Genomic DNA, 12,999 nt, shown 5'->3' on the forward strand with positions numbered 1-12,999 from the left:
CAGAATCCACAATGGACCAATCCAGGGGATAAGCAAACAGTTCAGGTTTGGCTGTAGGGATTTTTTCAATGAGACTTTTAATATGTTTGCGCTTTTCTTCAGTGTTTACAGTGCCTTTGGCAGCATTCTTATCATCTTCACCATAATCCAAGGGAACCAGTTTCCTTTTCCGGGGTACATCATCACTGTCTTCATCCTCAAATTTGTTAAAGACACTATCTACCGGGAGCTTCTTTCTTTTCACAGAATTAGGTTGACCAGGACTATTGGAAGCACCTACAGTAAAAACACTGTATTAGCATGGCTAGAACTTAATCTTCAAATGTTACATTATACAACCCACCATCCCGCAAATGCAGTGTAAATGTACTTCCACAAATCTCAAAGAAAGATCCCAACTGTAAAAAATAACTCACTACTCACAAGTGCTAGAAAATTTAACTTTTCACTTCTTCTCAGAATTTGAGGCAGCTGCAGATATAGGAGCACTAGTAGAACTATGAAAACAATTGTGAGCTAGAAAGGCATTTTTAAATAATCTTTTTCTGTCTACCTACCAAGCAGCACATATTTATTTTTTCCTTAAGGCAAAATTGAGGGAGTTGTAAGGGGGCGGGGAAATGGAGGAAAAAAGGAAGGAAAAAAATGCTAACATACCCAGTTTAAGACTTAGTCCTATTTTTGGCCTATGCTCTTCAGGTTGTTGTTGATCTGGTGAATTTTCGTGAGGAATAATAATACCACAGGGAGACTCATCCCCAGGAGTGTTGGGAGTTGCATTGCCACTGGCAGAGGAGACAGATGGGGCAGAACTGATGGGCCTCAGAGTTGGTTTGAGACAAGGTTTTTGCTCTGGCTCCTCTTCCTCTTCCATGGGTTCCTCACGTTTTTCTTCTTTTTCTTGCTTTTCTTCTTCCTCTTCCTCGGATTCTGGTTCCTGCTTTATCTGTGGTTGTCTGCGCCTCTCAGCTTCTTGTTCCATCTAAAAACCCAGAAAATAACCTGGTTAACTGAAACAAACCCAACTATCTTCAATTCAACCAGCTCTATGTTTTATTTACATTTCACAAAACCTCTATTTTTCTTTTTCACTAGAAATAAAACACTGCCTCCTTCTATAATCAGAATCTGTAAATCCACAGCATATATTAGGTACTCTGAAAAATTATTTTTTTTTAGTATTTCACATATATTAGCATTCTTCAGTGGCTTATATCCACTTTTCAGAGAAAACAGAGGTTAACTGCTAATAGCTAATTCAAAGTGAAAAATCTTTTTATATTTTTATTAAAGAAATTATAATCACAAATTTTAGACTAGTACAGACAATACGTAAGAGGCAACTCAAATCCTCAGCCTGGTCATATGTAATGCCTGAAGGTACAGTCACAAATAGGAAAAGGAAGAAGTGGCACAGAGGGAGAATTCTGAAGTCAAAGTCCTACACCAAAATGAACACTCCCCCTGAAGCTACAAAATATAATAAAATATAACCATCATAAGAGTATTATAAAAACATGGATGAATAGACTAGCAAGTTTTCTGAGCATGAAAACAAACAAAAACAGAAAAAACAACAGTAAAAATATGTATCATGAACTACAGAAAAATTTAAAGTCTGTGCGTATCACCATCTATCGACTCACAAAGGAAGTACAGTGACCACTAAACAATCTGCATGGCATTCAAACCCACTGGTACTCAGAGAATTAAAACATAGTTAACATTCCTCAACCTAAATGTTACAATGGTAAGGATTTAAATTACTAAAAATACTGTCATGATGATGAAGGTACGGGAAAAAAAGACGCCTGGGCAGGGCTTCCCTGATGGTCCAGAGGTTAAGAATCTGCCTGCTAATGCAGGAGACATGAATTCAATACCGGGTTCAGGAACAAAGAACCCACATGCCAAGGGGTAACTAAGCCCATGTGACCTAGAGCCCACGAGCCATAATGACAAGTCACCAAAACGAGAAACCTGCACAACCCAACTGAAGAGTAGCCCCCACTCACCACAACTACAGAAAGCCTAGCATATCCGTAAATAGATAAAAGAAACATGGGCTAAAACTGGAGAAAGTCTGTGTAAAAGATTACACCTGATGCAAAAGCACATTAGAAAACAAAACAGACTCACAGATATAGACAACAAGCTGGTGGCTGCCAGGGGGATCAGGGCAAAACAGGTAAAGGGGATTAAGAGGTGCAAACTTTTAGTTATTAAAAAACCTTACAGGGAATATAACATACACCATAAGGCATATAGTCAATACTGTTATAATAACAATACTGGTTTGGTGACAGACAGTTACTTGGTTTCTAGACGCATCAAATCATAATGTATAACAAACGTCAAATCGCCAAACACCTGAAACTAATATAATACTGTGTATGAACCATAAAATTTAAAAAGAAAAAAAAAAGTACATTAGAAAACACCACGTAATTAGAAAACAGCTTTATATTCCCGTTTACAAAGCTTGTGTGTGTGTGCGTGTGGGGGGGTATGTGTATGTATACATGTGTGAAAACATTTTAAAAATAACCAGACACTTAAAATGATTATAACCGGCTGATAAGAAATAAGTTTTTCATTACTGGGTTCTATGTTGTCTAAAGTTTCTATTTACTCATATAAGTACTTAACTAACAGAAAAAATACTGTTTTGTTGTGAAAAATAAAAGGGACATGTAAGAAGACAAGGTTTCTGTTAATAGCATATAACAGATTTTTTTTAAGTTGACATGAAGAATTTATAGTATTAGATTCATGATACACTAAGAGTAAAAACTTTTCTAATATGACACACTATTCTTAAAAGAATTGGTATGCCACGTGGTATGACAGAGTTTTCCTTTTTCCCTTTTAAATGACAAGCTGTTCACGAAAACATCTTTATTTTAGAATCAAAGTATTTAAGGTGGCAACAAGAGAACTACAAAAGTTTTGTAGGTTTGTAAATAAAGTTATATTAAAAGACATTCACTTAACAGGTAATACTTCACAGAAATAAAGGAGTAAGACATATGGAAGATGTTGAAAATAATGCTGTAAATCAATTAATACTGATGACTTGCATAATAAACAAAAAGTACTAATTATCTTCCCCCAAAATAGCAAGATGCATGGAAAATAAACATTTCCCTTATAAAGTAAACTCCATCATAGCTGGCTGGCTTAAAATGATGTGACAGTCTTAAAAGAACACTGTTTTGGATGTTAACAGTATCTTACCCGCTGGAGCTCCGCATCTGGATCTGGGTGCCCTTCTGCCAGAAGGCGCTGCCTGATTTCCTCCAGCTCTTCCTTCTCTCTCTTCCTATCCCGTTCATCTGCTTCCATTTCCTTTTCCCTATCACGCAATCTTTTCTGAAGAGCACTTCCTCTGCAAAAGCATATCACAACAGGCCTTACTTAATACTCAAGGTCAGCAACTACTACACACAGTATCTCCAAAAGCAATTTCTTTCCATACTAAAAGCTGCATTCTAAGAGACTGGAGACTCTTAATGTTCTCTATCTGTAAAACAGCATGCTCTCTACAGGTTAACGCTTAACAAGTAAGCACCGTCCTATCACATCTTGTCACATCATGGTGATGCCTCAGGATGAAGTCATTCTAAATGAGTATCTAAAACAGGTTTTTTAAAAAAAGTAGCTTTCTGAGGGAAGAATGCACTCATTTTATACCTATTCCACAGGGAAACTAACACGTAATTTGTTTTCTTGGATGACAAATTGTGAAGCATTAATACAAGGAGTAGTAATATCCCTAATAATAGTTTTGTGTGTTCAATTTATACTTAATCTTAGCCAAAAGGCCGAGAAGTGATGCATGTTCAATTTAAATCAGTTCCTCTCCTCGTGGAGGGAAAAAAAAAAATCACAGAAGGAAGCAGGGCATAATTGAGAGAAAGCAGAGGTTCTATCTAGCACTTTATTACATCTCAGAAATAATGTACTGCTATTCAGTAATTTTATTCTGCATTTTCTACAGTCAAACCCTTGGCATTCTTTCAATATAAGGTGTTACTCCAATGTTTTGATTATTTTGGCTACAGTGTATCAAGTTATACATATTAAATGCATTCACTACATGCCTAGATTCTTTCAGGAAAGTGAGAAGAAAAAAAATCAAAACAATGCCCATAACCTTAGGGAAATGGTACTTTGGAGTGGAGGGAACAGAACGAAGCAAACAATTTCACCACAGTGCCTTAAGTGTTAGAAGAATGAGAGAAGTCGAGAAAAGCCATGGGAACAGAGACAAGACAGGCTTCACAAATTTCACATCATAATAGTAAAGTAACTGGGTGGGGGAGGGGGACTTACTATGTAGCACTCTAGAAATCCTTGAAGACAAAAATTTCTAGACTACCTTAGATAATCATGAAGGCATGTTAAAATTTGCTATAAAAACTGAAGTTCTTTAAAATGCATGAAGAAAAGTTTATCTGTTATAATACTATTATGAACTTCCTTCCAAAGAAGAGTCATAGACATGTCAATTCTTTTCCAACATGCTCCAACCCCTGGAAAATAGCATTATTGACTACAGGGCACAAGACGAATTCAAAGATTTTTTCTTTCTCACTCCACTGAGTGAACCTGCACTCTCTGGTGCAAAAAAATATAGCTAATAATAAACTGATAGTGTGAATTCAAAAAGCAAGGCTTCTTCACCTGTAATATTTGGGATCATCTCTATCATCATCATAGTCTTCTAAGAATTCTTTTAGTCGTTTAGCTTCTTTTGCCTTTGAAGAAATGAAGGACAAAGTGTGGAAAATTAATATAAAAGTAGTTTAAATTACATTTCCCCCTTTCTTGGGAACAAATTTTTCTTATCCATACCACTTGAACTTTTTTTAATTCTCATAAACTTCATATATTAAATGCAAATAACATTAGATTTTTAAAATCTTTTATTCTTGAAAACAAATCAGGGCTTCCCTCATGGTCCAGTGATTAAGAACCTGCCTTGCAACACATGGGACACAGGTTTGACTCCTGGTCCAGGAAGATCCCACATACCATGGAGCAACAAAGACTCAGCACAGCCAAAAATAATTAAAAATAAGTAAAATTTTTTTAAAAAAGCAAATCAGATTTAGAACGTATCTACGAAATGGAAACCAGAGAATGCTACAATAAATTTTCTCAATATATTATAATCTTCATAGTAATTTTTTTCTAATGAAACCTAAGCACACCAAGAAACAAAACTAAAAGTTATCTTATTGAATCTGTTAACTGAACAAAAATATTTTACATTTTCATTTACAGGCAGATGATGGTACAAGTAGGAGTTTTTATTAAATGAAGGATTAAAATTTTAAATCATGTTTATATTTCAATTTAAAGGTAATGCCAGACTGAATACACAAAACATGAAAGTACAGAAATTCCTTGCTCTTATTTTTGGAATTTTAAATACAACTACTATTATATTTCCCAGAAATATTAATCATTATATATAGATATAAAATATTTTAAAATTAGTATTTATAATCTACATCTCTACTACATTAACAACTTTTATGTGTGTGTGCTAAGTCGCTTCAGTCATATCTGACTCTCTGCGACCCTATGGACTGTAGCCTGCCAACTCCTCTGTCTATGGGAATTCTCCAGGAAAGTGGGTTGCCAAGCCTTCCTCCAGGGAACCTTCCCCACCCAGGATGGAACCATCGTCTCTTACATCTCCTTCATTGGCAGGTGGGTTCTTTACCACTAGCGCCACCTGGGAAGCCCAACATCTATTATATCTATATAAAAAGCAGACGGAGAGTCCTGTTTCATCCAGTTCAAATGTTATTGATACATAGCTATAAAGACTACCCCCCCAACACACACACACACACAAAACTTCCCCAATCTAACCATCTATTCGTGACCAACTCCTTCTCACAGACAAAATTAATCACTTTCTCTGTACTCCACTCCCAAATATTGTGAACACACTTTTATCATACCTCAAAACAGTCACGCACACAGTACAGTAACTACTTCATCTCTCTGACAATACTATCCAATTGTCTAAAGAGTACAAAGTATTAGTTATTCCTATACACCCAGGACCTAACACAAAATCTGCCAAATGAATACAAGTAGATTGCCAGGTAGTGATGACCATATTTACAAATATCTAAATAAAACACAAGAAGATCTATAAGGTAGGCACTAAAATATTAACTTAAGTCACCTCTCATGAGAAATACAAACTCTCACTTTTTATACTATATACTTCTGTTCCTTGAACATTTTTCAATCAACAAGTAACTATTTTCTAACTGGAGTGTTTTTTTTTTTTTAAGCTTCCCAACAAAAAATTACTAATAGGTTGAAACCTTTCTCTACAAAGACAGTTTTCAGATTTGCTTATAGGAAATGGAATCACTTCTTAAAGTAATTTTGTCTTTTACTATATTATTCTCTATTTTTAACCTAAGGGTTAAGAATAAATTATAGAATGGGAGCAACAATCCAAGGAAATAAAAATTACTTTAAATAACTTAGGACTTTAAAAGATCTGCCATCCAGAAAACCCAAACTATCTAATTGCTGTATGCACCCTTTTGGTTACTTACAAAAATTCCATCTATGTCTCATGTTCAAAAGCTATTTGAAGAAGGTTCCTAACTTTAATGATGTTTTTGGGAGAATAGACTCCAAACTGGAGATAAAGAAACTTTCATCAATCTCTGGCAAAGACAGAACATATGGAACATACTATAGAAGCAAATACTATGATAAAATATATTATCTTTTCGTCATTTTACTTCATTAACCTATGCCAATTGCTTCACTATTAGTTTATCAAATAGTGTAAATGCAAAAAATAAGATTATTATGATAATGTAGTTAAAAGGAAGGATAATATAGTAACATAAGGAAAAACAATAACTCATAAGTGCTATATACTGAAGTCAGTAATTTTGATTTCTAAAAACACATCTTCTCATAAGACTGTTTCTTTCACCCAGATATACTACACCAATACAGTGTATCAAAGCCTCTAAAATACTCTTCAAATTAAAAAATGCTGCAGATTCTTAATCAAAGCAAGTTCTATAAATCCTCATTTATACATTATTCTATAACAGGTTTACTTTGACAATATGCCAAATGATAGTTTATAGGAAGCCAAAATATGAAAAATAGGAAGAAAGGGAGGCGAGAGGGAGACTCAAGCGGGGGGGAATATGTGTACACCAATGGTTAACTCATGCTCACGTATGACAGAAATCAAACCATTATAAAGCAATCAATCAGTTAAAACTAAATATTTTAAAAAAGAAAAATAGGAGGAAGAAACACTTTGGTGTACTGAAACTGTCTCAACTTCACTTGAAATACATAAAAATTATTTATGTTGGAGCTCAGGTTTTTTTTCAGATGATACTTTTAAATTATAAAGTCACTTCTACTTAAATGATTTGATCTGATTTTTATCTGAAAAGCCACTTATTTTTAACAGAGAAAATTACCATTTCTCTTCTTCTTTCTTCTTCTCTTTCAGCCTCTTTTTCGTACTCCCGGGTTTTCTTTCGTTCTCTGATTTCCCAATTCTTAAGGCGCTAAAATGAGAAATTGTCAAGTTTTAAAAATGTATACAGAAGGTTCTAAAAGTTTTGACTAACCTACTAAGTACCAGCTTTTATAAATAAAAGCGTTCCCTCAATTTACCTCCTGATAGGCAGCCTCTTTCTCTCGGAGCTTTCTTTCGAGTTTTCTTCGCTCATACGCATCTTCTTCATCTTCTTCTCGATCTCGCTTCTTGTCTTTCTCGCGCTCGCGCTCCCGCTCCCTTTCTCGCTCTCTCTCTCGTTCACGCTCCCGCTCTCGTTCCCGTTCTCGCTCTCTCTCTCTTTCCCTCTCCCGTTCCCTTTCACGATCTCTGCTCTTTTCTCTACATAAAAGATTGTAAAAATCTGTCAGTTTCCTCTGTGCTCTCCTTTAGAAACCAAGAGAAAGGAGGACAATATATAATATAAAATAACGGACAAACTCACAAGCCAGAATTTAGCATTTGGTTTCTGCAGAATTGTAAACTTCTCCATACAAGTCAGAAAGACACAGAATATAATCCCTAGCCCCAAATTCTGAACTGCATTCTAAACTCGATGTTAATGCTTATCAGCATCTCAGAAAACAAAAAAATCCTGAATAAAAAAATACTAAGGGCCAATGAACATGATACAAGATAGTCAACTTCAGTAGTGATCAAGCCAATATAGACAATGGCAAAGGTGTGAAGCAAAGAGCATTCCGGCATGCTGCATGCATAAACTAGAACTACAGCTGACTCATTCTTGAATAACACTGGATTGAATTGTACAGGTCCACTTATATATGAGGGCTTCCCAGGTGACTCAGTGTCTAAGAATCCACCTACCAACACCAGAGTCACAGAAGACTTGGGGTCTATCCTTGGGTCGGCAAGTATTTTTGCTGGGATAATCCCAAGGACAAAGGAGCCTGGTGGGCTACAGTCCATGGAGTCACAAAGAATCACAACTGAGCATGCACATGTTTATAAACAGTGTTTTCTCAGCCACAGGTACTACAGTACTACACAATCCGAGGTGGGTCAAATCCACGGACATAGAACCACAGACACAAAAACCATGTATACAGATAGCCATCTACAGTTATACACAGATTTCTGACTGCACAGAGTTGGCACTCCTAACCCCGCATTGTTCAACGGTTAACTGTACATCTTTCAGCAGTAAGAGGTTCTCAAGCATTTAATTCAGAGGGATAAAAACAACTGCAGATTTGTGATGCCATGGATTCTAATCAAATACAAGTACATGTATATATGAAACAATATACCTTAGTATAAAACCATGATTTTATACATGTCCAATCTTAACAGTGGTTATTCAAGAGAATGATGGTTTTTCCAGGGGAGGAAAGGTTGGGGGCAGGAGGAGAAGGGGACGACAGAGAATGAGATGGCTGGATGGCATCACCGACTCTATGGACATGAGTTTGGGTGAACTCCAGGAGTTGGTGATGGACAGGGAGGCCTGGCGTGCTGTGATTCATGGGGTCGCAGAGAGTCGGACACAACTGAGCGACTGAACTGAACTGAAGGAAGTTATGACCAACCTAGATAGCATATTAAAAAGCAGAGACATTACTTTGCCAACAAAGGTCTGTCTAGTCAAGGCTATGGTTTTTCCTGTGGTCATGTATGGATGTGAGAGTTGGACTGTGAAGAAAGCTGATCGCTGAAGAATTGATGCTTTTGAACTGTGGTGTTGGAGAAGACTCTTGAAAGAGTCTCTTGGACTGCAAGGAGATCCAACCAGTCCATTCTAAAAGAGATCAGTCCCAGGTGTTCATTGCAAGGACTGATGCTAAAGCTGAAAACTCCAATACTTTGGCTACCTCATGCGACGAGCTGACTCACTGGAAAAGACTCTGATGCTGGGAAGGATTGGGGGCAGGAGAAGGGGACGACAGAGAATGAGATGGCTGGATGGCATCACCGACTGGATGGACATGAGTTTGAGTAAATTCCGGGAGTTGGTGATGGACAGGGAGGCCTGGCGTGCTGCGATTCATGGGGTCACAAAGAGTCGGACACGACTGAGCAAGTGAACTGAACTGAACAGATTAAAAAGCGCTGAATTTCAGTAACTGCTGGACCTCGTTTCAGCTGCAATTAAGTGGAATATCTCAACATAGTAATGCATATATGAAAACTAGCTTGGGAAAAGAGTGAACTTTCCTCTCTTCCCTTTTTCTGTTTGCTTCCTTCTACTCACTCCCTTCTCTTTGTTCATTTTTGCTCTCCCTCATTCCTGAAGAACTGGAGATAATACCTCATACGAAGTCTATATAATGGTGAGAAAATTTGAAATAAAACAAAAGTGAAATCACTTAGAACCATCAAGAAAAAACTAACTTGTCTGGAAGTAAAGTGTGACCAAGCAGTGGTTTATGGGACCAAATAAACACCAGGAACTAAAAGCAGTGCAACTAGAGCTGATATTCCACACAGGAGACCTCAGTGACTAAACACAACGCACCCTGACCAAGGGAATCATGTCTATCCAAAACACTGGGAGAACAACTGGTGTATTCTAGATCTGAGTAAAAACTGGCTTCACACAGACACGAACCCAAAGTTGAAAACTGCTCGTTTAACCAATATTTCACATATGTGTGAGACAGCAGGCCAGGCATGCTCTGTGGCTCAGGAAATTCTCTCATCACATCAATGTAAATGGCCCCAGAGTACTAAGCTGTAATTCTATTAAAGCCACCAGGCACACAGTAACTTCATACCGCCTTACCGTGATCGACTCCGATCCTTATTCCGATCTGAGCTCCTTTCTCGATCGCGGTCCCGATCTCGCTCTCGATCCCGGTCTCGATCTCTCTCCTTCGTCCGGTCACGATCCCTATCCCGTTCTCGTTCCCGCTCCCGTTCCTTCTCCTTTTCTCGTTCACGTTCTCTTTCCCTTTCTCGTTCCCGTTCTCGCCTTTCTCGTTCCCTTTCACGCTCCCTCTCTCTTTCTCTCCGTTCTTTCTCAATTTCCTGTCTTTCTTTTTCCTTTTTGCCTTTCTCTTCTTCCAGTTTCTAGAAACCAATAAAAGTACTTTTAGAGTTAACTCTATAGCTCCAATATTCAGACTTTTCCCGGCGCAATGCCCAATACTGGGAACAACAACAACAAAACCAAACCACTGGTACTTCAACATTAAATACTAGAGGTTTTACTTGACAAATTAAACTGAAGCAATCACAAGCCTAGACAGATTTCGTGCAAAACCATTTACTCTACATAGACCAGGAATCTCCAATCTTGGATGCTGGGAGATTGTGTCAAGTGTGGCTGACCACTCAATGACTATGTAATAACTAAAATGACCATGAGGAATGTGATGGTTCACAATAATTTCTAGAAATACAATCACTTGGCTAACATGTAATTCTTCCCATTATGAATTTCTTTAAATCAGTGGGATAACTATTGCTAACTATAACCCCAGACTTCCAATTACCTAAGGATTATTAGTTGAGTGTTTCAAAGAGGAAGGTGGAGGAAGACAGTAAGGTCATTGGAATGCAACTAGTCTTCTGCCCTCTGATTTGCCCACCCTCCAAAAGACAAGGTGAATTCAGCCATTATCTGCCCTATCACGTATGGAAACATTTACTCCCACCATTACAAGATGGACAGCCCACCAAATACAAAAAGTTTGAAAATCACTCACTTCAAGCAGAAAGGTACATAATCATAGTATTTTTATTTAATAATATTAATTTCTGGCTTAATTTTAAAGCAATATATTTATACCCATTATGCCTGTAAGACAATGAAATATATCAACAGTGATAAATCCATCCTTGGAAGGAACGATTGCATATTAACTTACAGATGCTGTGCTAGGACATGGATCGCCAACACTGGATTAACCTTGCCTATAAGCTATGCTTCTGGGAGGAAGAGCAAGTACATGGTTCACAAATAAACCAAATAACAAAGTCAGACCAAGTTTGTACCCTGACAAGATTACCAGTGTACCACACAGTTTCTACACAAACTCAGGGAAAAAAAAAAAATACCCCAAACAGGGAAAACAAAACAAAAACAAAACACATTTTTCCTCTTTTCTCATGTTTAGTGTCATAGAAATGAAATTTAAATTACAACAATAAAATGTGCATTTTTTTCTTTTCTCAGTCACGTAAAGCATTTAAAACAACTTTAAAAAAGCAATCTTACCTGTTATACTCTTTTTCTCTCGCTCATGGATCAGAGAACTGACAGAGGATTATGAAAGAAAAGCTAATGCATGAGAAATCAATATATTCAGCTGTGGTGCCAGTCTATATCAAAACGGAATGGAGGCAAAGCCAATACTGAATACATTGAAGTTACAAAGAGAAGAGAAAAGAAATGGCAGAAAGAGGACAGAAATTGTAAGCTATTTAAATGGGCAAATTCTAATTTCTGAAACAGTCATCTGATGAAATTTTTAAAATGTATCATAAAATGAGGCTATACTATATGAAACTTACCTCAGTATCATACACTTAAAAGAAATTTGTTTATTTCTGAGATAATACTTACAGATTATTTTAGCTCTTCCAATAATATTATTTTGGTAGATTCCCTCAATTGTTCTACTTTTGCTTAATCACTATACCACTTATTTCTTAAATGTATAGTTCCATTTAATTAAATAATAATTTGTTTCAGAACTCATTTCAAAAGTTTTCTTCTAAGTAAATGAAAAAGTGAGTGAATCTGGTCCATACTAAACACAATTCTAAAAGATTATATAATATATATGCAGTAAGTAGATAACACATACACACATATATATATATATTTAACACAAAGACTGGAGAAAGAAAAAATGAAGTGAATCTAAAAAGATTTAAGAAAGTAGTGAAATAATGAAGAGGAAAGGACAGAAAAATAAAAACATAAATCTTACCTTATTCTCTCTTCAGACTCGTCCGTGCTGTAAATGGACGCCCCCTGCCACGCTGATACCCTGACAGTCTGTGGTTATTTAATAAACTCATACCAAAACATGCAAAGGTTCACTGAGCTCAATTTTTGTTACTGGAATTTCAAATATCCCTTTTAACCATACCACCCAATAAAAAGAACGACTTTTCTTTTTCACTCTGATTTTATTTTTAAAGCACATTTTGGAAATTCAAAACATTCTCTCCCCACAGTGACATACGTGTAAGGCAGTCAAAGGCCTGACAGCTTCTCAAACTCTGAAGCAAATATCTTTGCAATCGATTTTTTAAAACATTATTTCTTCATACTTTACCAGTGACATGACAGGATTTAACAAATAACAACAAAAGGAGGGCAAACCACACACACACACTGTATACCGCTTTCAAGCTTACGCAGACCGTGAATTTGAGTACTGAACCTAATACACCTCTAAAATGACTTCCCAAGGACTAACTTTTTAACTCTAAATTGGGAAATCTACATTTGT

At 36.6% G+C, this 12,999-nt stretch overlaps 1 protein-coding gene across 1 annotated transcript in view; it reads right to left on the minus strand.

Moving 5' to 3' along the window:
- RBM25 (RNA binding motif protein 25) overlaps positions 1-12,999 on the minus strand; it is a 51,604-nt gene that overhangs the window by 7,457 nt on the left and 31,148 nt on the right. Inside the window, exons 10-16 of the mRNA XM_055435536.2 lie at positions 10,317-10,603; positions 7,693-7,915; positions 7,494-7,583; positions 4,687-4,760; positions 3,238-3,388; positions 658-982; positions 2-276 (exon numbers count right to left, since the gene is read on the minus strand). Of these exons, the coding sequence (XP_055291511.1) occupies positions 2-276; positions 658-982; positions 3,238-3,388; positions 4,687-4,760; positions 7,494-7,583; positions 7,693-7,915; positions 10,317-10,603 (1,425 nt within the window). The remainder of the gene's footprint in view (position 1; positions 277-657; positions 983-3,237; positions 3,389-4,686; positions 4,761-7,493; positions 7,584-7,692; positions 7,916-10,316; positions 10,604-12,999) is intronic.

This window comes from Moschus berezovskii, chromosome 9 (genome assembly GCF_049115385.1).
Source record: "Moschus berezovskii isolate FMDL1 chromosome 9, NW_MosBer_1.0, whole genome shotgun sequence".
In the NCBI taxonomy this organism is placed as follows: domain Eukaryota; kingdom Metazoa; phylum Chordata; class Mammalia; order Artiodactyla; family Moschidae; genus Moschus; species Moschus berezovskii.